Source organism: Oncorhynchus tshawytscha, linkage group LG30 (assembly GCF_018296145.1).
Source record: "Oncorhynchus tshawytscha isolate Ot180627B linkage group LG30, Otsh_v2.0, whole genome shotgun sequence".
NCBI lineage: Eukaryota > Metazoa > Chordata > Actinopteri > Salmoniformes > Salmonidae > Oncorhynchus > Oncorhynchus tshawytscha.
In genome coordinates, this window is record NC_056458.1 from 2,614,536 (window position 1) to 2,638,306 (window position 23,771).

Here is a 23,771-nt window from a genome sequence, read left to right on the forward strand (position 1 = left end):
AACGCTCCGGGTGTCGTGGGTGTGGAGTCAGACGCAGGAAACATAGAGTGCGATGCTGTGCTCTTTAATGCACAAAACGCAACACAGGGTGCTACCAAAATACACGACCAGGAACAAACACGTTCCTCTACTACAAAACAGAAGGTCACAATAATTAATCCCGCACAAAGAACCAGGCGGGCCGGCTGAGTAATAAAGCCTCACTAATTATACCCAACTCAAAACAGGTGTACTCAATAAACACATAAGGAGGGGGAGGAAAGAATCAGTGGCAGCTAGTAGGCCGGCTACGACGACCGCCAAGCACCACCCGAACTGGAAGGGGAGCCACCTTCGGTCGGAGTCGTGACACATAGACATGAAACACTGGTCACTTTAATAATGGAACATTGGTCACTTTAATAATCTTTGCATATTAATGCAAATTAATTACTTAAAAATCATACAATGTGATTTTCTGGATTTTTGTTTTAGATTCCGTTTCTCACAGTTGAAGTGTACCTATGATAAAAATTACAGACCTCTACATGCTTTGTAAGAAGGAAAACCTGCAAAATCGGCAGTGTATCAAATACTTGTTCTCCCCACTGTATGTAAATAAGCTATTTCTGTTTTTACTGTTAAAAAAAAATAATCTAAAAACCTATTTTTGCTTTGTCATTACGTGTAGATTGATGAGAACATATACTATTCTATCCTATGTATTCTTCAGATATACTACATATTCTATCCATATACTGTCCATAATGTCTATACATTCCATCATGTTTATTCTTGTATATTGTTAGACATTTTTGCACTGTTGGCGCTAGGATCACAAGCATTTCGCTACACTCTGTTTTTGCTTTGTCATTATGTGTGTAAATTGATTAGGACAAAAAATGTATTTAAGCAATTTTAGAATAAGACTGTAACGTAACAGAATGTCCAAAAAGGGAAGGGGTCTGAATACTTTCCGAATGCACTGTATAGTGTATATAGGGCATGTTGGGTCTGTAATGGCACAATTCTCAATACTATTCTCAACCATGTTTATTTTCATATTGGACCGCCATCTAGTGGCATACGGTCTGCTCCAACTCTGCTAGAGACACAAGCAGTAACCTCAGCTCCCTCAGCAATTACAGAAGCGTATGGGTTTGATCCACAGTGAAGGTGTGCTCCTCTTCTCTAGTGTCAGACTGCATTGTCACAGTACTGGAGCCCTGAGGCCATGGGCCCCAGGGACGAGAACAAAACACATGACCTGGTCACAAAAGTTTGATGTTCCAAAGAGAGATGAATGATTCTATAATAACTTCCTCCAAATTCTGAAATGAATGTATACTGTACCAACAACAGACTTGCCAATAGCATATATACAGTAGATTGTCTGTGAACATCATGGAAATAAATTGAAGATGCTGAAATGTTAGCGAGACAAAAAATACAATTTTTACTGTTATACCTTTATTTCTTGCTATTGCATTTTGTACACATTCAGTGGCAAGAAAGAAAGGAGAGAAAACACTGGTTTGGCAAACTAATGTGTACACATCACATTCACAAATCCCACTTTGCAAAGCAGTCAAACTACAATGAGATTTCAGTGCGTGGTGACAAAAACAAAAAGGTACAGCACACAGGATATGTGCTAAGTAAGGTGTGCCGTGTAAGAGAAGCAGACTTGTCTGCAAGGACACAGATACTGATATGAACAATAACGCAGCATTCAAAAAGCCTAGGCACTTGAAGCATGTGCAAATAGCTAGTGCAGTGCCAGTGTGAGCTGTGCGTGGGAGCAATAAGAGCATTCGAATGAAAAAGGAAGAGAATGGAAAGCAGCTAATGACATCATCAACAAGACATATTTAACCCATCTACATGTTCTTTCATTCTGCACATACTAAAAACTAACATCAACAAACTATCAACTTACTAACTACTATCAGGACACGTGATGGTAGTGTGTATCAGAGACCCTGGTCCATTTCAAGTGCTAATTTCAGTTAATCATTTTTTTGTCCAGAAACATTTAGTTAGTTATGGTAGTAAATCAAATTAACTATCTCATTCATTCACCACCTGATCTTATTATCTAAATAGCTTTTCTATCATTTGTGCTTGTCCTAAAACAGCCTCAAATTCAGTGTGGTCTTCTAGACTCTGATCTCATTCACAGTGATTGGAGGTTTTTGAGGACAAAGATCTAGAATGACCTCCATGATGAGTCCTAAAAAAAATTGCTACAATAATTTTTTAATCTGCAAAGCATATGAAATACTTTTACTTGTAATAACCTATATAATTATTTCCAAAATAATGCTATGGTGCAGTGAAAGTACAATTTGATCAATCATTTTTGGCAAGATACATCTGTAAGCAATTCCACTTAATCATTTTCTAAAAAATAACATTACAAAATGTTGAATATAATTGTTGCCTATGGATTTAATACATTATTACAATAACTAATAATGTGCCATGTGAAGCTGAGTATCAAAACATTTAACACAGTCATGACATGTCTTGAACTTTCAATGGCTAATCAGCAATCGGTAATTATGCAATACAGGGGATATCACTAAGAGTAATGTTTCCTTTGATATACAATTTAGCTAAGCTCAAGCTTCTACTGTATGAAATCTACAAGAACATGTGGGAATGACAAAATGTAAACAAAACTTTCAAACTAGAGAGAGCATCAGATTTCTTTGCGTCTATGAAAGGTTTCTTAATACTTTGAGATTGAAATAAAAGGCAAGAGTTGATCATTAACCAATTATTGAATAGTTACAACATACCACCTGACACGTAAATATTTTAGCCAATCAATAGCATGGGATTGTCAACTTCCAACTTTCATTTCCATTTCATCCATTATCTTAATGGTAATTCAGAGGAAATCCTTAAAGGTGCAATAGGCAGAAATCCCTCTGCCATTTCCTGGTTACTAAAATTATAGTTGCCCTAATTTCAGTTTATGTGCCAAAACAAGTATTGATAATCATTGTACCATCTGAAATACTGTGATTTTTAAAGTAAAAAAATAATGTATAATCAGCTCTTTATAGCTGGTGTACAAAACCAAACGTAAAAGATACAAATATAAACTTAAGCACGGGAAGCATAGAAATCGTTTCTATGTGAATTTGGTTGGGTCCCCCAAAAAGTTACATACAATATTGCAGCTTTAAGTGCCCCAGAATCAGGGGCTGTGAGCCAAATACACACTCTGATACGGTAGTGTTGGCCTTACTTTTCACCCCCCACTATCTCGTCAATGCTACAGGGATGCTACAATGGGAATGGGTGATCATGTCCTAAAGAGATTCACAAAGGCTGCGTTTGCAAACTTGTCTGTCGCCCCTTCATTAAAGACCAAAATTGGTTATTGAAAATTGTGATTGAATAAAAAAAGTAGACCAGCTTCATTTACGGAGCAAAAAATATACAGCTGTGCAATATACACTGAACAAAAATATAAAAGCTACATGTAAAATGTTTGTCCCATGTTTCATTATCTGAAATAAAAGATCTAATATGTTCCATATGCACAAAAAGCTTATTTCTCTCAAATGTTGTGCATAAATTTGTTTACATTCCTATTAGTGAGCATTTCTCCTTTGCTAAGATAATCAATCCACTTGACAGGTGTGTATTATCAAGAAGCTGATTAAACAGCATGATCATTACATACAATTACGCTGGATTCAAAACTTAGTTAAATAATTGAAATTATTATACAACCATCCCAGCTCTGCAGATTTTGCTGTGAAGAGACAGAATCATTAGATAATTTGTTTTGGTACTGAAGAATTGCAACATTTACTTGGAGCTAACTCTGCAAAAAACCTGAGGGTGTTCAGAGATAGATGGGAGGGGTTGAATGAAGCTGAAGGGTTGTACTAAAAATAACAAGATAACTATTGTAAAATATACTGTGTCCGTAAAATGTATATAGTATGTATAAACTGGAAGTAGAAGCCTAAGTTTTGTTGAACACTAGTTTACTCCAATTAGGGGAGGGGTGGTAGTGTTAGGGTAAAATAAAAAAAGATATATAATTATATATATCTTTACACAAAGGCTGCTTTTAACTAATCTGATTGTTTAAAAAAAACGATTAGTGGAAAAATATCACTATTGGTCTGCCTGTGTAAACATAGCCATTGTGAATCTCTTTAGGATATGACCATCCATTCCAGTACTAGCATACCTGAGCCAAAGGGCTGATATGAGCGTGAAAGTCTGGAAGTCCTGAAAGTTTGTCTGATATAAAGAAATTGTTTGATAGGATTCTCAACTGATGCTCCAAAAGCAAAGCCTAAAGTATAGAGAATAGATAGTACAGAATAAGAACTAGTCTGATGGATCAGTTTTTGAAGTGATCATTGAAGTGGTCAGAAAACAGTGAATATGGAGCCACAGCCTCCAACGTACCACTGTTTCACACTCATTACACATTGTCTATGATCTCAGTAAATTGTAGTTATTATTGTGAACTATAATAATGATATGAAAATCTGTTTAAAAACATTTAATAACATCTAGCTATCTGTACATTGGAAGGAGGTCAGGGAGAGAGGAGACCCGTAGTTACAGGAAGTGACATCACAAGGGACAGAAGAAATAGCCCGGTATGGAACATCACGCTGAGGGCTGAACAGATTGGAAGAATTCCTAGACAGACAAAAACAGACCATCAGATTTAAACACTTGTACACAAACACAACAAACAAACCCTTGCAACAAAGAAAATTGCATTTAGAAAAATGCTAATATTATCTACCACATCAAGAGTCATTACTGAAAGATCATGTCATCACACTTCTCTTTCAATTATACTTCGCTACTAGTTTTTGATTTCATACTCATTTTCCAGACAAAAATTATTCAAATGCCTTTCAAAATGCACACTTCATCTGTATAGATGTGCAATAACACAAGAACAAATAGGTCTACATGTACACAAAGAGATCCACAAAGAGAATTTCTTGGAAATACTTTCATAATTCTTGTCTACCCTACTACGTATTTGATTGTGTAAATTCATATCTTTGGACAACCCACCGAACAACTCCAATGCTGTATATGTTTGCATTTTTTTGCAATAATTTATGTTTGTAAGTGTATATGTTTGCACCATCAACTACATTGACTCCCCTCTCCTTCCCACTCCTATCTCAGTTGTCCTTCCTCCTGCTCATCCCTGTACCCATGATGACTCACGCTGGTGTACGGCCATGCTGTTCTCCTTCCAGGTAGACCCCTGGTACACCCTGCAGGTGTAGGTGTAGGGCTTATCGTCCGCCATCGGAGCCCAGGTGAGGCGACACACGGTGGGGTTGACCAGGCTCACGTTGGCCCTCCTCCGGTTGTCTGTGGACACCAGGGACACAGCGTTGGGGTAGGTGCTGCCCACCTATTGTGAATGAGATTTTTTTTTCTTCATTTACTTGCTTCAGTGTTCCACTGTGATTATTTTCAGCAACAGTGGCAAAGTTAGTGTGGTAGTGGGCATTTTAAAGCTAATTTCTTGCAATTCTACACATTTTGATATGGGGCGTAGAGAACATTTGATAGTTTCAAAACAAATTACCTGTAATTCTATACATTTTGTTATGGGGCGTAGAGAACATTTGATAGTTTCAAAACAAATTACCTGTAATTCTACACATTTTGTTATGGGGCGTAGAGAACATTTGATAGTTTCAAAACAAATTACCTGTAATTCTACACATTTTGTTATGGGGCGTAGAGAACATTTGATAGTTTCAAAACAAATTACCTGTAATTCTATACAGTTTGCCAATTGGCAGATGCTATTCTTATGCTATCTGAGTGACTCAAACATTGTAACAAAATCAATGGGGGCCTCATGACATTTTTGGTATTTTAGATTCTCACTGTCTGTCTAGTTTTTCCCTTTGGTGATTGTTAGTTCTCAAAAATGATCTTATTTTTAAATATATTGCTCCATTTCTCACATCCTGATCAGTTTCACCTGTCCTCGTTATTGTCCACTCCCTCCAGGTGTCGCTTGTTTTCCCCAGTGGATTTATCCCTGTGTTTCCTGTCTCTCTGTGCCAGTTCATCTTGTATGTTTAGTTAAGTCAACCAGCATGTTTTTCCCGTACTCCTTTTGCTATTCTCCCTTTTCTAGTCCTCCCAGTTTTGACCCTGTCCTGTTTCTGGACTCTGTACCCGCCTACCTGATCATTCTGCCTGCCTTGACCACGAGTCTGTCTGCCACTCTGTACCTCCTGGACTCTGATCTGGTTTTGACCTTTTTGCCTGTCCATGACCATTCTATTGCCTACCCCTTTGGATTAATAAACATTGTAAGACTCCAGCCATCTGTCTCCTGTGTCTGCATTTGGGTCTCTCCTTGTGCCTTGATACCATTATATTTTCGAAATACTTTCTATCTGGTTTAGTCACAATTAAACGTCTAAAATCAACAGTGTGCCGCTGCTAAATGCATATAGGGGAAGATTAAGGTTAAATGCAATAAAATAAATAATTTAATTAATTAATTAATAAATATACACTGAGAGTACAAAATATTAGGAACACATTCCTAATATTGAGTTGCACCCCTTTTCCCCTCAGACCAGCCTCAATTCGTTGGGGCATGGACTGTACAAGGTGTCGAAAACATTCCATTTTGACTCCAATGCTTCCCACAGTTGGCTGGATGGTGGACCATTCCTGATTCACACGGGAAGCTGTTGAGCTTGAAAAATCCAGCAGCGTTGCAGTTCTTGACACACTCAAACCAGTACGTGCGCCTGGCACCTACTACCATACCCCGTTCAAAGGCACTTAAATCTTTTGTCTTGCCCATTCACCCTCTGAATTGCACACATACACAATCTATGCCTCAATTCTCTCAATGCTTAAACATCCTTCTTTAACCTGCCTCCTCCCCTTCATCTACACTGATTTAAAGTGGATTTAACATCTATAAGGGATAATAGCTTTCACCTAGATTCATCTGGTCAGTCTATGATATGGAAATAGCAGGTGTTCCTCATGTTTTTACACTCAGTGTAAATAAAGAAAGAGAAAAATAAGAGAACGAAAATCTATCAAAAACAATCAAATCCCACCAGTCGGCTGTCCTGCTTGTACTCGCAGTAGGGGCCTAGGTGTGCAGGGTTGTCTTCCACAGGGAACTCACAGTCCACCCGCAGGTTGCGCTCCATGTAGGTGAGGCAGGGGTACATCTGAGGACCCCGGGGAGTCCAGAAGAACCCAGAGGTTGTGGAGACCAATGCTAAGACACACAGAATAAGAGGCAATAAGAAACATCCTTGAGAATCACATCACAGGATGTATTGATAAGAAATGTAAACAATAATACAGAGGAAATAGTTCATAGCCAAAGGAAGATTAGAACCCCCCCCCCAAAAAAAACGCCAGATTATTGCCATGCAGAGTGAGTGCATTACCTAGGACGAGATATGCGGTGGCAGAGAGATGCGACTCCATGGCACCTGCTGGCTCGTGTGTGCTCAGCCCGGTAAACTGAAGTACGTTCAGATGCTCTGCGTGCCAAATTTCAACAAAGACCACTGTGAGTAGTGGTATAGACTTACATCCCTACTAAGAACCAGAAGTTCAATTTAAAAAATACCTTCACATTGCATGCCTTATCAAGAGCACACTTCTTCCATGATGATCCCAATAGGAGAAAAAATTATTTGGGCTGTTAAAACTCGGCATTGTAGCCAAAATGACATCTATTTTGTAGAGTAGGCTAAAGAGCCCACACAGCCAGCACAATCTACATAATATTTTCGTCTAAACCGGATCAACATAAATCCTAAGAGCCTGCGGGGAGACAAGCCTACGCCCATGCGGTCTCGTCTTCAATAACACTGCACCAAACCGGATTCTATGAAACAGCACGTTTACAGCATAGCCTTATAGAGAGCTTAAATCGAGGACACCTTGAAAGCGTCTCGAAAAGGGTGATTTGCTAGAGCCTACTATTTCCGATGGTGCATTATACCCAATTGTATACCCAACAGCATATAACATTATCAAATAGTCAATCAAATAAATCTGTCGCATTTACCTGATGGAAGTGGGTAACTCGTGCTTCTTTGCCCTAGGTCAAAGCCGTGACGTCCTGTCCTGATACAGCATAGGCTATCCCGCAAGGAGGTGCGAAGTGGCCTAGCGTGCTGATACCTTCGTATATACAGTCATTGGCTGATACAGTGCCAGAGTATGGAGGGCGTGGGCGATTATATGGCTGCTGTGCAGTCCAGCCTGGTCTCGTAGAGTAGAGGTAACAGTAAACATAAATACACGACACTCAAATTAGTATGATCAAATCAAATTGTATTTCTCGCATGCGCCTAATACACCTGCTTTAGACTTTACCATGAAATACTTGCTCAGAGCCCTTCCCAACGATGCAGAGCTTAAAATCTAAAACACAAGGAATAAAAATAAAATACAAAAGAAGGGAGCTATATACAGAGAGCACCAGTACAAGACCAACGTGCAGAGACAGGTACAAGGTATGAGGTAGATACAGTGCATTCGGGAAAGAATTCAGCCTTATTCTAAAATTAATTGAATTGTTATTTTTCCCCTTATCAATCTACACACAATACTTCATAATCACAAAGCAAAAACAGGTGACGACATTTCTGCTAATATATATATATATATATATATATATATATATATATATATATATATATATATATATATATACACAGTGGGGAGAACAAGTGTTTGATAACCTGCAAAATTGGCAGTGTTCCCTACCTACAAAGCATGTAGAGGTCTGTAATTTTTATCATAGGTACACTTCAACTGTGAGACGGAATCTAAAACAAAAATCCATTCACATTGTATATTTTTAAGTAATTAATTTGCATATTATTGCATGCAATACGTATTTGATACATCAGAAAAGCAGAACTTAATATTTGGTATAGAAACCTTTGTTTGCAATTACAGAGATCATACGTTTCCTGTAGTTCTTGACCAGGTTTGCACACACTGCAGCAGGGATTTTGGCCCACTCCTCCACACAGACCTTCTCCAGATCCTTCAGGTTTTGGGGCTGTCACTGGGCAATACAGACTTTCAGCTCCCTCCAAAGATGTTCTATTGGGTTCAGGTCTGGAGACTGGCTAGGCCACTCCAGGACCTTGAGATGCTTCTTACGGAGCCACACCTTAGTTGCCATGGCTGTGTGTTTCGGGTCGTTGTCATGCTGGAAGACCCAGCCACGACCCATCTTCAATGCTCTTACTGAGGGAAGGAGGTTGTTGGCCAAGATCTCGCGATACACGGCCCCATCCATCCTCCCCTCAATACGGTGCAGTCGTCCTCTCCCCTTTGCAGAAAAGCATCCCCAAACAATGATATTTCCACCTCCATGCTTCACGGTTGGGATGGTGTTCTTGGGGTTGTATTCATCCTTCTTCTTCCTCCAAACACGGCGAGTGGAGTTTAGACCAAAAAGCTCTATTTTTGTCTCATCAGACCACATGACCTTCTCCCATTCCTCCTCTGGATTACCCAGATGGTCATTGGCAAACTTCAGACGGGCCTGGACATGCGCTGGCTTGAGCAGGGGGACCTTGCGTGCGCTGCAGGATTTTAATCCATGACGGCGTAGTGTGTTACTAATGGTTTTCTTTGAGACTGTGGTACCAGCTCTCTTCAGGTCATTGACCAGGTCCTGCCGTGTAGTTCTGGGCTGATCCCTCACCTTCCTCATGATCATTGATGCCCCACGAGGTGAGATCTTGTATGGAGCCCCAGACCGAGGGTGATTGACCATCTTGAACTTCTTCCATTTTCTAATAATTGCGCCAACAGTTGTTGCCTTCTCACCAAGCTGCTTGCCTATTGTCCTGTAGCCCATCCCAGCCTTGTGCAGGTCTACAATTCTATCCCTGATGTCCTTACACAGCTGTCTGGTCTTGGCCATTGTGGAGAGGTTGGAGTCTGTTTGATTGAGTGTGTGGACAGGTGTCTTTTATACAGGTAACAAGTTCAGACAGGTGCAGTTAATACAGGTAATGAGTGGAGAGCAGGAGGGCTTCTTAAAGAAAAACTAACAGGTCTGTGAGAGCCGGAACTCTTACTGGTTGGTAGGTGATCAAATACTTATTGCATGCAATAAAATGCAAATGAATGACTTAAAAATCATACAATGTGATTTTCTGTATTTTTGTTTTAGATTCAGTCTCTCACAGTTGAAGTTTACCTATGATAAAAATTACAGACCTCTAAATGCTTTGTAGGTAGGAAAACCTGCAATATCGTCAGTGTATCAAAAACTTGTTCTCCCCACTGGAAATATATATTTATATATAAAACTTTAATATCACATTTACATAAGTATTCAGACTTAAGTATTCAGATTTAAGAGGGCACCGACAGAGATGGTCGCTTCGCTTCAGGTCCTTAAGAAACTATGCATTTATTTGTTTTTATGTATTATTGTAAGTATTATTTATTACATTGTTAGCCCAGGAAATCTCAAGTGTTATTACATACAACCGGGAAGAAATATTTGATATTAAATTGATGACAACTTACCAACATTCAACCAGGAATACGTATTTCCCGAAGCGGATCCTTTGTTTGGACCTCCACCCTGGACATGGGATCTTATCCCAGAGGCTGACCCAAAACAACGCAGCCGCCGCAGGAGATGCAGACGGAGCGGCCTACTGGTCAGACTCAGAAGGCGAGCACACCATCCATCGCTCCAGAGCATATTACTCGCCAATGTCCAATCTCTAGATAACAAGGAGGGCAAAATTAGGGCACGAGTTGCCTTCCAGAGAGACAGAGATTGTAACAAACTATAACAGGAAACGCCCGTGCTCAGGTCCGTCCAACGCTGGTCTGACCAATTGGATACCACGCTTCAGGATTGCTTCGATCACGTGAACTGGGATATGTTCTGGATAGCCTCAGACAACAACATTAATGTATACGCTGACTCGGTAAGCGAGTTTATTAGCAAGTGCATCAGAGATGTTATACCCACTGTGACTATTAAAACATTTCCCGAACCAGAAACCGTGGATTGATGGCAGCATTCGCGCAAAACTGAAAGCACAAACCACTGCTTTTAATCATGGCAAGGAGACTGGAAACATGACCGAATACAAACAGTGCAGCTATTCCCTCCGTAAGGCAATCAAACAAGCAAAGCGTCAGTATAGAGATAAAGTAGCCGCAATTCAACGGCTCAAACACGAGACGTATGTGGCAGGGTCTACAGTCAATCACACATTACAAAAAGAAAACCAACTCCGTCGCAAACATCGACGTCTTGCTCCCAGACAAATTAAACAACTTCTTTGCTCGATTGAGGACAATACAGTGCCACTGACACGGCCCGCTACCAAAGCCTGTGGGCTCTCATTCTCCGTGGCCAACGTGAGTAAAACATTTAAACGTGTTAACCCTCACAAGGCAAGGCCCATCACTAGCCGCATCCTCAGAGCATGCGCAGACCAGCTGACTGGTGTGTTTACGAACATATTAAATCATTCCCTATCCCTGTCTGTTGTCCCCACATGCTTCAAGTTGGCCACCACTCTTCCTGTTCCCAAGGAAGCTAAGGTAATTGAACTAATAGACTATTGCCCCGTTGCGGTCCCTTCTGTCATCATGAAGTGCTTTGAGAGACTAGTCAAGGAGCATATCACCCCCACCCTACCTGATACCCTAGACCCACTCCAATTTGCATACCACCCCAATAGGTCCACTGACGATGCAATCGCCATCACACTGCCCTATCCCATCTGGACAAGAGGATTACCTATGTAAGAATGTTGTTCACTGACTACAGCTCAGCATTTAATACCATAGTACCCTCCAAACTCATCATTAAGCTTGAGACCCTGGGTCTCGACCCCGCCCTGTGTAACTGGGTCCTGGACTTTCTGACGGGCCGACCCCAGGTGGTGAAGGTAGGAAACAACATCTACACTTCGCTGATCCTCAACACTGGGGCCCCATAAGGGTGCGTTCTCAGCCCTCTCCTGTACTCCCTGTTCACCCATGACTGCGTGGCCATGCACGTTTCCAACTCAATCATCAAGTTTGCAGACGACACTACAGTGATAGGCTTGATTACCAACAACAACGAGACGGCCTACAGGGAGGAGGTGAGTGCCCTCGGAGTGTGGTGTCAGGAAAATAACCTCTCACTCAATGTCAACAAAACAAAGGAGATGATTGTGAACTTCAGGAAACAGCAGAGGGAGCACACCCCCCATCCACATCGATGGAACTGTAGTGGAGAAGGTGGAAAGGTTTAAGTTCATCTGAGTACACATCACAGACAAACTGAAATGGTCCACCCACACAGACAGCATGGTGAAGAAGGCGCAAGAGACTGAATGTTTTTTACTTGTCACTTAAAAACTCACAAACTTTTACAGATGCACAATCGAGAGCATCCTGTCGGGCTGTATGGCCTGGTATGGCAACTGCACCACCTCAACCGCAAGGCTCTCCAGAGGGTAGTGCGGTCTGCACAACGCATCACCGGGGGCAAACTACCTTCCCCTCAGGACACCTACAGCACCAGATGTCACAGGAACGACCACCCGAGCCACTACCTGTTCACCCCGCTATCATCCAGAAGGCGAGGTCAGTACAGGTGTATGCTTGGACTGAGAGACTGAAAAACAGGTTCTATCTCAAGGGCATCAGACTGTTAAACAGCCATCACTAACATAAAGAGGCTGCTGTCAACATACAGACTCAAATCTCTGGCCACTAATAAATGGACTTAATAAAGATGTCACTAGTCACCTTAAATAACGGCACTTTAAGAATGTTTACATATCCTACATTACTCATATCATATGTATATACTGTTCTATACGATTGACTGCATCTTGCCTATGGCTATCATTAGTCACTTTAAAAAACACCACTTTAATAATGTTTATATATCCTACATTACTCATCTCATATGTATATACTGCTCTATAACATCGACTGCATCTTGCGTATGCCGCACGGCCATCGCTCATCCATATACAGTTGAAGTCAGATGTTTATATACAGCTTATCCAAATACATTTAATCTCAGTTTTTCACAATTCCTGACATTTAATCATAGTAAAGATTTCCTATCTTAGGTCAGTTAGGATCACCACTTTATTTTAAGAATGTGAAATGTCAGAATAATAGTAGAGAGAACAAATTATTTATTTCATCACATTCCCACTGGGTCAGAAGTTTACATACACGCAATGCTATTTGGTAGCATTGCCTTTAAATAGTTTTAAATAGTCAAACGTTTCGAGTAGCCTTCCACAAGCTTCCCACAATAAGTTGGGTGAATTTTGGCCCATTCCTCCTGTGTAACTGAGTCAGGTTTGTAGGCCTCCTTGCTCGCATACGCTTTTTCAGTTGTGCCCACACATTTTCTATGGGATTGAGGTCAGGGCTTTGTGATGGCCACTCCAATACCTTGACTTTGTTGTCCTTAAGCCATTTTGCCACAACTGTGGAAGTATGCTTGAGGTCATTGTCCATTTGGAAGACCCATTTGCAACCAAGCTTTAACTTCCTGACTGATGTGATGTCTTGAGAATGTTGCTTCAATATATCCACATCATTTTCCTGACTCATGATGCCATCTATTTTGTGAAGTGCACGGTCCCTCCTGCAGCAAAGCACCCCCACAACATGATGCTGCCACCCCCGTGCCTCATGGTTGGGATTGTGTTCTTTGGCTTGTGTGGTCCCATGATTTTTATACTTACTATTGTTTGTACAGATGAATGTGGTACCTTCAGGTGTTTGGAAATTACTCCCAAGGATGAACCAGACTTGAGGTGGTCTACAATTTTCTTTCTGAGGACTTGGCTGATTTCTTTTGATTTTCCCATGATGTCAAGCAAAGAGGAACTGAGTTTGAAGGTAGGCCTTGAAATACATCCACGGACACATCTTCAATTGTCTCAAATTATGTCAATTAGCCAGAAGCTTTTAAAGCCATGACCATTTTATGGAATTTTCCAAGCTGTTTAAAGGCACAGCCAACTTAGTGTATGTAAACTTCTGGCCCACTGGAATTGTGATACAGTGAATTTAAGTGAAATAATCTGTCTGTAAACAATTGTTGTAAAAATGACTTTTGTCATGCACAAAGTAGATGTCCTAGCCGACTTGCCAAAACTATAGTTTGTTCACAAGAAATTTGTGGAGTGGTTGAAAAACAAGTTTTAATGACTCCAACCTCAGTGTATGTGAACTTTTGACTTCAACTGTACGTACATATTCTTATTCATCCCTTACATTTGTGTGCATAAGGTAGTTGTTGTGAATTTGTTAGATTACTTGTTAGATATTACTGCATTGTCGGAACTAGAAGCACAAGCATTTTGCTACACTCACATGAACATCTGCTAACCATGTGTATGTGACCAATAACATTTTATTTTATTTGACCCTTTACTCAGTACTTTTTTGAAGCACCTTTACCAGCGATTACAGACTCAATTCTTCATGGGTATGATGCTACAAGCTTGGCACACCTGTATTTGGGGAATTTCTCACATTCTTCTCTGCAGATCCTCTCAAGGTCTGTCAGGTTGGAAGGGGAGCGTAGCTGCACAGGTGTTTTGAGGTCTCTCCAGAGATGTTCGATCAAGTTCAAGTCCAGGCTCTGGTTGGGCCACTCAAGGACATTCAGAGAGTTGTCCAGAAGCCACTCCTGTGTTGTCTTGGCTGTGTGCTTAGGGTCGTTGTCGTGTTGGAAGGTGAACCTTCGCCCCAGTCCTTCGCCCCCAGTCTGAGGTCCTGGGAACTCAGTCCACCCCCAGGTTGTGCTCCATGTAGGTGAGGCAGGGGAACATCTGAGGACCCCGGGGAGTCCAGAAGAACCCAGATGTTGTGTAGACCAATGTTAGGACGCACAGAATAAGTGGCAATAAGAGACATCCTTGAGAATCACATGACAGGATGTAATGATACGAAACGTAAACAATAATACACAATCCTGTCTCGGAGGTCTACGGACAATTCCTTCGACCTCATGGCTTGGGTTTTGCTCTGACATGCACTGTCAACGGTGGGAACTCATATAGACAGGTTTGTGCCTTTCTAAATCATGTCCAATCAATTGAATTTACCACAGGTGGACTCCAATCAAGAAAAACTTCAAGGATGATAATTGGAAACAGGATGCACCTGAGCTCAATTTCGAGTCTCATTGCAAAAGGTTTGAATTCTTAAGTAAATTATGTATTTTATTTACAAAAATGTCTAAAAATCCTGTTTTGCTTTGTCATTGTAATGGCTTTCTTCTGTGGACAAAGATTTGGACCAAAGCGCTGCGTGGTTAGTGTTTAACATGTTTAATAAAGACAAATAAACGTGAACACTACAAAACAAATGTGAAAAACCGAAAGAATCCTATCTTGTGCATAGACACAAAGACAGAAGACCACCCACAAAACCCAACACAAAACAGGCTACCTTAATATGGTTCCCAATCAGAGACAATGATAATGATAATAATCTTGTAGCCTCGTTTCTGCTTTATCCAACCACTTCTATATTGAGCGCATCACTGGTAGTTCCTCTTTGAGCTTTTGTCTGTAAAGAGAAAGCAGAAGAATGGAGTCATGGTCAGATTCGCCAAAGGGAGGACGAAGGTAGAATAAAAGTGGTTTAGTGCCCCTAGTGGCACAGGAGATGTGTGGGTAAAAGTGAGGTAGGACGGTTTTAAGTCTACCCCCGTTTCTTGTTTGTTTATGGCCCTATACATTTTGTTGAGTTCCAGAGTGGTGTTGGCTTGTGGAGGGATGTAGACAGCCATGATAATTATGGATGAGAACTCTCTTGGTTGATAAAATAATCTGCAGCTTGCCATGAGGTATCCAATATCCAGGTGAGCAAAAGCTTTAGATTTCATTCACACTTGAAGCAGCACACCAGTTTTTATTTATGAAAAAAGCACTCCTCCCTTCGTATTCCTCGAAGCCGTTGTCCAATCCTGCATGGAGAATCCACTGAGTACTACGTGCATAGCATCATGATCCAGCTACGTTTCAGTAAGACATACAGTGCCTTAAGATAGTATTCACACCCCTTGACTTTTTCCACATTTTGTTGTGTTACAGCCTGAATTTGAGATTTTTTTGTCACTGGTCTACACACAATACACCATAAAGTCAACGGGGTCATGGCCAACCTAAATCAATTCAGGAGAAAGAAAATTGCTTAAAAAGTCACATAATAGGTTGCATGGACTCTGTGTGGAAAATTAGGGTTTAACATGATTTTTGAGTTCCTTGTCTCTGTACCCCACACATACAATTATCTGTGAGGTCCCTCAGTCGATTTACAGTTTCTGTAGCTGTAGCGTTAAGATTACCCGTCGCTGGAACTAAGGGGCCTAGCCCGAACCATGAAAAACACCTCCAGACCACTATTCCTCATCCACCAAACCTTACAGTTGGCACTATGCATTCGGGCAGGGATCGTTCTCCTGGCAGCCACCAAACCCAGATTCATCCGTCAGACTGCCAGATGGTGAAGCGTAATTCCTCACTCCAGCGAACGTGTTTCCACTGCTCCAGAGTCCAATGGCGGCGAGCTTTACACTACTCCAACCGATGCTTGAGTGTGACTGCTCGGCAATGGAAACCCATATCATGAAGCTCCCGATGAACAGTCCTTGTGCAGACATTGCTTGGAACTCGGTAGTGAGTGTTGCAACCGAGGACGGACAATTGTTACGTGCTACGCACTTCAGTACTCAACGGTCCCGTTCTGCGAGCTTGTGTGACCTACCACTTAGCGGCTGAGCCGTTGTTGCACCTAGATGTTTCCACTTCACAATAACAGCACTTACGGTTGACCAGGGCAGCTCTAGAAGGGCAGAAATTTGACAAACTGATTTGTTTGGTAAGCGGCATCATATGACGGTATCATTGAGTTCTTCAGTAAGGCCATTCTACTGCCAATGTTTGTCTATGGAGATTGCATGGCTGCATGGTTGATTTTATATACCTGTCAGCAACGGGTGTGGCTGAAATAGCCGAATCCTTTAATTTGAAGGGGTGTCCACATGCTTTTTATATATAGTGTATATTTGTCAACTAATGTAAGAATTTACATTTTATTGCAAAATATACAATGATATGAATGTTTTAAATGGTTTTTGTACTGACTACAGTGTCATGATGTGCCCTGAGGGGAGGCTCTATTTCTACCTTTGAGAATGTGCGAATGTTCCGTGGACACTAGGACACAGTTATGATGAGTGTTTCATTTGGTGATCTCATGGAGGACAGGAAACACACATAAAGGTATCTAACAAATTGTACATTTCCCAGCTGTCAGGTTTCCATCTAAATATTGTGAAACATATGTCATTTAACAATTTGTGAAAAGATGTGATGTTAATTAACCTTCTAAATGAGAAAATATGGGTTTTCATATAAAGATTAACTAGTCAGTGGCCACGCCCACGTGAGCATAGGATTTACGTCGGCGTCATAGAACTGCCCTTTTCTACTACCCTTTTTTAACGTATAAAACCACCCGTGACAAAATGTACATTTCATGCCAAAGAGACCCACGGTAAGCAGGACATCTCGAATGGTTAAGACCATGCAAACCACGGTATAAGCTAAGGTTGCAAATGGTTAAACTCTGAGACTATCGATTCACTACAGAAGGAGCAAATTCTAGAGTACACATATTACGAGTCTGCAGCTAGAAATTACGTAAACCTATAATGACAATACCGACAACTGCCGAAGCAACTTTTCTATGAGAACATTTCTGAATGGTACTCTGAAGTATCTATTCTAACCACCTACAACCACGAAAGACTGTGATTTCAATTAAAGTTAACCAGAGACTCTGATGAACCCTACAGGATGATCAAGGATTCCAACAGAGAAGACAACAATGACATACGGGCGTAAATATATATACATTGCAATTATTCGGAAATGAGCGGCCTTTCATGTGCAAAGGATTAGCATTTCAATTAATATATGTATAGACTGTGTGTAATGAATCCATTTTGTCTTTCCCGCTCTTTCTCAGTCCCACCCTTTCCTTTTGTCTACTAAGCTGTCATATCGGCTTAGCCCACTAGGGACTTTTCTATCATTGTTAGTAACCAATATCTACTGTTTGTCTGTCATGTATTTCTGTGATTATTTAGTTAGTAAATAAATTATTAAGCCAATTTGTATATCGCTGATTCATAATTTATGCTAGCGTTCGTGCAGATAACCAAGAATTTTACGACATTTGTAATGAGCCTAACAAGGTAATAATAACATTTGAATGAGAATGATGAATCGATCAGATATTAAAATATCTGAAGAGTTATATTCGGAATATCATTGCTGTCACGTTCTGACCTTTATTTCCTTTGTTTTGTCATTATTTAGTATGGTCAGTGCGTGAATTGGGGTGGGCAGTCTATGTTTGTTTTTCTATGATTTGGGTATTTCTATGTTTCAGCCCAGTATGGTTCTCAATCAGAGGCAGGTGTCATTAGTTCTCTCTGATTGAGAATCATACTTAGGTAGCCTGTGTTTCACTGTGTGTTTGTAGGTGATTGTTCCTGTCTCTGTGTTTGCACCAGATAGGACTGTTTTGGGTTTTCACGTTTCTTGTTTTTGTTTGTTCATGTGAAGTGCTTTATTAAACATGAATCAAAATAACCAAGCTGCGCTTTGGTCCGCCTCTCCTTCAAGTCAAGAAAACCGTTACAATTGCTCTGTAAATCAACATTTTCCATGGTGCCCCGACTTCCTAGTTAATAAGTTTACATTATTAGTTTAATCACGTAATAACAATTACACATACAGAATAGATTTGATCAAATAACAGTCTTCACATTTAATGATAGTAAACAACAACAGATAGCATACATTTATGGAGAGAGCTTTTGTTGGATGCTGGAGACATCTGTCAACGACTGGCCGAGCTCCACAAGCCTAGGGCACTGTCCATGGCAGTGTGGTGCTGAAATCGTATTGTGTGTCCCTGGAACATTAAATTCATTTACATTAACTTTTGTTGCACTTTTCAACATGTTAAATAAAACAATCTGATCTAGTGATGGAGCTTTCAGATTTGAAAAGGAAAAGAGTCTATTAAGGCGACATTGCATCTTGTATGTTTAAAACGAATCGATAAAGCCTACCATATCTATGCACAAAAGGAACATTTTGGACGGCAAATGAAAACGTCTATATTGGTTGTCACTAAACTATACACTTGAACTAGCCCATTGAATTCAGGATATTGATTCCAGGAACTATGTGGTGTCTGATAACTGGAGTTGAGTCCCTGTGGGCATACATAATTTCAGAAATGGCCTCTGCAACCACCTTATGGAAAAGTAGAAGGCCTTATAATGACTGTTTACTTCAATAATTTGCTACACACTCAGGCCAAGTGAGGAAGGACAGAGAGCTGAAGAGATGGCCAGGGAATTAAGATATAATATTTGATGAATTATTATAAAAATGCTATTACACAATTCAGGAAATACAGCACAGTCATGGGCTGAATATTTATCACAATGCATGCTGTGGCCAATAGATAAATAGACCTTGGTAGACCTGCAGCCTACCAGTGTTCTCCCACAATCCCTCTAGTGTGCAGTCTAAACTGTGCAATGTCATTTTGATAAACAACATTGACACACCCCGTCCCTCCTTTTTTTCTCTGGCTCTCCCAACCCTCTCTCTGCATCTCATTGAGAGCCGACATTATCCACTCCTAACATCACACAACCGAGCACAGCTTCAACTCCTTCAACGTTAAGGTAAGAGACATTACTTGTATTATCATCGATTAATAACATAAGTAACTCACATCGGCTAAACCATAATCTGTATGTTATAGGCTCGAGCACATTATTGATGTCTGCATTGTATAAAGCAATATTTAACTGAAGTAACAATAATAAATTGTTTTATTTAAAACACATTTATGAAATGAACAATACATCTTGGCATTACGTTTTTTTCACCTATTACAGTTACTCTAGCTACGAACCTATGACTTTATACAAGGTTAGAGATGTAATCGAGACCGGAGACAGGCAGAGACTTGTCCATTTTAGGGATGCGGAGAAGATTCTATTGGCTGGTTTTTCCCTACGAATGTAACATTTTACAATTTCTAAAGTTGCATACTGAGATCACAATAATAATAGATATAATAGAAACATATTTCTAAAATGACACATTTGCTCGTGTGAATGAGTGATGCACGTACAAATGGGTGTAATCTTTTTATCTTCCATATTCTGCTTTGTTTTGTATTTATAGTCTTTTTGCTTGAGAGAAGATCATGTACATCCTAGCCACAGCTGTCTGCCTGTTGGGTAAGATAACCTTTGGTGTTTTCATCACGAGAGCACAATGCTTTGTCACAAGAGATAGTAATGTCACGCTGGTGATATTGAGTCCTCATGGATATGATCAATGCTAATATAGGCTATAGCTTTTCTGTGCAATTCTGAGGAAGGTAATCTATGGAAAACAATAGTCCAATTAATATGTTGTTGACATATGATTGCGGGAGAGTTGGAGTGGGAAAGTACAGTATCTGTATGCCGTCTCTGGGATTTAGGTTTTGCCTCAGCCCAGAAGGTGACTAAGCTGACCTCCTGCCTGACGAAGGAGAAAAACCTGAGGATGGACTGTGAATACGAGCTGACAGCTGCGACACCAGTTCCTACCTGCACATACACCCAGGAGAACAATGTGGTGGGCAGCACAGACCCTGCTAAGAGTCAGGACCCCACCTTCAAGAACCGTGGTGCTGTCGCCATCATGGAAGGCATCTCCACCTGCCGTCTCAACCTCACTGGCTTTTCCGACGACAAGCCCAAAAACTTCACCTGCACCATCAAGCAGAAAGAGACGGTGTCAAAAACTTCCACTGTGGAAAAGAGTAAGTCTTTTATCAAACTTGTATTAGTTTCATTTCTGCATTCATGAAACTGTGTGTCTACATTGCTATTTGAGAGTAACTGTAAGTTCAGTTCCTTAGGTACCCTAATATGAAAACAGAACAATTGATCTATGTCAATAGAATTCATGTTTCTGTGGTTATCATTTGCTTTTCAGTGAAAATGGTGAAGTGATAGGGAAGTAAAAAGTTCCTTACGTTCCTAATAGACCAAAGATTTGTGTGAGAAAGGCTGCCCCTGTCGAGTCCTTCACTTCAACGTGTCTTTGCTTCTCTCTCTCTTAGAGCTACTCCTCCAGTGTTCAGCGTGGAGTGAGCATGGCAGCATGTTGATGTTGACTGTGACATCACTTGTTTTGCTGCTGGAAGCCAAGTGGCTGTGAAGAACCATTATAAAACCATTATAGCTGCTGTTTCCTTTTCCAAAGCTGTTCAACATAATCATGAAAAATATAGCTTATCATTATCTCGTTAATGTAGCCTAATTGCACTCACACAGAATTGTGCCTTTTAAATCTATACTATTTAGAATGCTTAGAATATGGTCTTAGAATATGGTCTGCTAGTATAGATAAGGTACAGAGGTCAATGGAACTCGACCCAAATAATGGAAATGCCATGGAAACGTGTGGTGAAAAGATCCTGAATCTCCTCATTGCCCCCCCAGCTAAATGTACCTACATTTAGGCATTTAGTTCATATGTGTATTTGACACTATGTTAATGGGAAAAATCTGAGTATAATGCTTGTATGGATGTCGACCCGAATACATGTCATCGTCACCAATCAACTGTATTGCAGTTAAAAACAACCTTGACTACCACCACCGATTTTTGTATGCTAGCTATGCTACCAGCTCATACGAATGGGGGTTAGCATTTAGCAGCCACTTCTTCTAAACCTTCTAAATGTTATGCAGTGTTATTATCATCGTTAATTGTGTTATCATCGATTAATAACATAATTACTTTGCATTGGCTAAACCATAATCTGTTTAGTTATAGACTCGAGCACATTTTTCATGTGTGCATTGTGTCAAGCAATATTTAACTGAATTAACAATAATAAATAGTTTTGTTTAAAACACATTTATGAAATTAACAATACAACTTGGCATGAAAGAAGAATGTAGAAACATTTGACGTTTTATTCCCCTACCGTTACTGTAGCTACAAACCTATGTCTTTATACAAGGTTGGAGATGTAATCGAGACCGGGGACAGGCAGAGTCTTGTCCATTTTAGGGATGGGGAGAAGATATCATTGACTGGCTTTTCCTCAGGAATGTAAAATTTCACAATTTATAAAGTTGCATACTTAGATCACAATAATAATAGTCTGGTGAACATATTTGTAAAATGGCATGTTTGCGCATGTGAATGAATAAACAGATCTTGGAACATGCAGGTACCTGTTTTTTGTTTTTATCTGTCCTGACCCCAGCCTTTGAGGTTTGTGCTACATTCTTAACACATTTGCTCACACAGATCTTGTTTGATCATAACTTGTCGACGTAGAGTAGTGAATAGTGGATTAACCTATTGTATTAGGGGAATTTATGCATTTAGATGCAAATGTAACTAAACTGAACATATTTTGATCTTCCATATTCTGCTTTGTTTTGTATTTATAGTCTTTTTGCTTTAGAGAAGATCATGTACATCCTAGCCACAGCTGTCTGCCTGTTGAGTAAGATAACATTGTGTTTTTGTCATGAGAGCACAATACAAGAGATAATAGTTTATCCTGAATGTCACACTGCTGATATTGAGTCATGGATAAGATCAATGCTAATATAGTTTATAGCTTTTCTGTGCAGTTCTGAGGAACCTTCAGCTTATATGAACAGGAGTTAGCATTTAGCTGCCACTTCTTCTAAACCTTCTAAATGTTACGCAGTGAAAACAGCCAAATATATCAAAATCTGACTTTAGCAACCCCATTGTGGGCCTGTTACAATAACATCAATCATGACGGATTTCACGAATATCCACTTTGTTAGATCAGATTTGTTGAATGTAGGCCAATCCGGCATCCATCTTCTATCTCCCACGGTCTGCATTCCATTGACCTCTTTACCGCATCTCTGGTCTGCAGATATAGGCTACACTCTTAGAAAAAAGGGTTCCAAAAGGGTTCTTATGCAGTCCCCATGAGAACCAAACAACAGAACTACCAGCATGACAGACTGAGCCTGGTCCCTTAACTCAGTGGTTCTCTCCATTTTTTGGTTACCCCTTATTACATGAATTTACCCTTGGGGATTAATAAAGTACTACTATATACTGCCTTATGTTCATTTTACTATTAGACCTGTTATTTTTTACCCACTACACAATTGTATCTTCTTTTTCGACCAATGTTTAATTAAGTAAGCATGTTTACAGAAGTTTAATGCTCCAAAATGTACATTATTTTCATTGTTTCACAGTATGCTAAATTCAATGAACAGTAATTGATAGCCACATTCACAATGCTTTTAATGTAGCGCAAATTTAAGTGAATAATAATTTTACATACAACTTCAGCTAGTTTAGTCCTGTTTAGTCTAGTGACGAGACTGTTGCTGGTGTCTTTTGTCCTTTTATGGCCTGGACAAACTTTCCAAATACAGCGTTGAAGCTGTTAAACGAGGCTGTCTGGGCCATCTCAGTCACCCTGGCTGCTGCCTCATTTTCACACATCTGATTGAAGTGCTGATCCTGCTGCTGATGCTGGGCCTCACAGTGAATGGCAATAATGCACCATAACGTTGGATGGCAACCACCAAAAAACCCCACCGAATAATTATTGAAACATTTTTATTTGACCTT

General features: G+C 40.2%; 2 protein-coding genes across 4 annotated transcripts; one reads left to right on the forward strand and one right to left on the reverse strand.

Annotated features, from left to right (window-relative positions):
• Positions 1-1,427: 1,427 nt before the first annotated feature.
• On the reverse strand, positions 1,428-8,493 carry si:ch211-215c18.3. 3 transcript variants are annotated; one of them, XM_042309576.1, is made up of 5 exons: positions 8,066-8,492; positions 7,437-7,590; positions 7,095-7,261; positions 5,212-5,404; positions 1,428-4,662 (listed from the first exon to the last, which is right to left on the reverse strand). In XM_042309576.1, exons 2-5 carry the CDS (start codon positions 7,474-7,476, stop codon positions 4,556-4,558), a joined length of 507 nt encoding a protein of 168 aa, XP_042165510.1. In that variant the 5' UTR covers positions 7,477-7,590; positions 8,066-8,492; the 3' UTR covers positions 1,428-4,555. The 3 variants fall into 3 exon arrangements, with proteins under 3 accessions (XP_042165510.1, XP_042165509.1, XP_042165511.1); XM_042309575.1 differs by having other exon boundaries at positions 7,437-7,532; positions 8,066-8,490; XM_042309577.1 differs by lacking the exon at positions 7,437-7,590 and having other exon boundaries at positions 8,066-8,493.
• Positions 8,494-19,655: 11,162 nt separating this feature from the next.
• thy1 (Thy-1 cell surface antigen) lies at positions 19,656-22,362 on the forward strand. The gene is made up of 4 exons (XM_042309795.1): positions 19,656-19,804; positions 20,313-20,368; positions 20,617-20,940; positions 21,244-22,362. Exons 2-4 carry the CDS (start codon positions 20,335-20,337, stop codon positions 21,339-21,341), a joined length of 456 nt encoding a protein of 151 aa, XP_042165729.1. The 5' UTR covers positions 19,656-19,804; positions 20,313-20,334; the 3' UTR covers positions 21,342-22,362.
• Positions 22,363-23,771: the final 1,409 nt, after the last annotated feature.

Coding starts and splice junctions, on each gene's coding strand:
- si:ch211-215c18.3 (XM_042309576.1), bottom strand. CDS start 7,476: ATGGAGTCGCATCTCTCTGCCACCGCATATCTCGTCCTAG. Junction 7,262..7,436: donor CACCGCATATCTCGTCCTAG/GTAATGCACTCA, acceptor TGTGTGTCTTAG/CATTGGTCTCCACAACCTCT. Junction 4,663..5,211: donor CAGCATGGCCGTACACCAGC/GTGAGTCATCAT, acceptor TTGTCTGTCTAG/GAATTCTTCCAATCTGTTCA.
- thy1 (XM_042309795.1), top strand. CDS start 20,335: ATGTACATCCTAGCCACAGCTGTCTGCCTGTTGG. Junction 20,369..20,616: donor CACAGCTGTCTGCCTGTTGG/GTAAGATAACCT, acceptor TCTGGGATTTAG/GTTTTGCCTCAGCCCAGAAG. Junction 20,941..21,243: donor AACTTCCACTGTGGAAAAGA/GTAAGTCTTTTA, acceptor TCTCTCTCTTAG/AGCTACTCCTCCAGTGTTCA.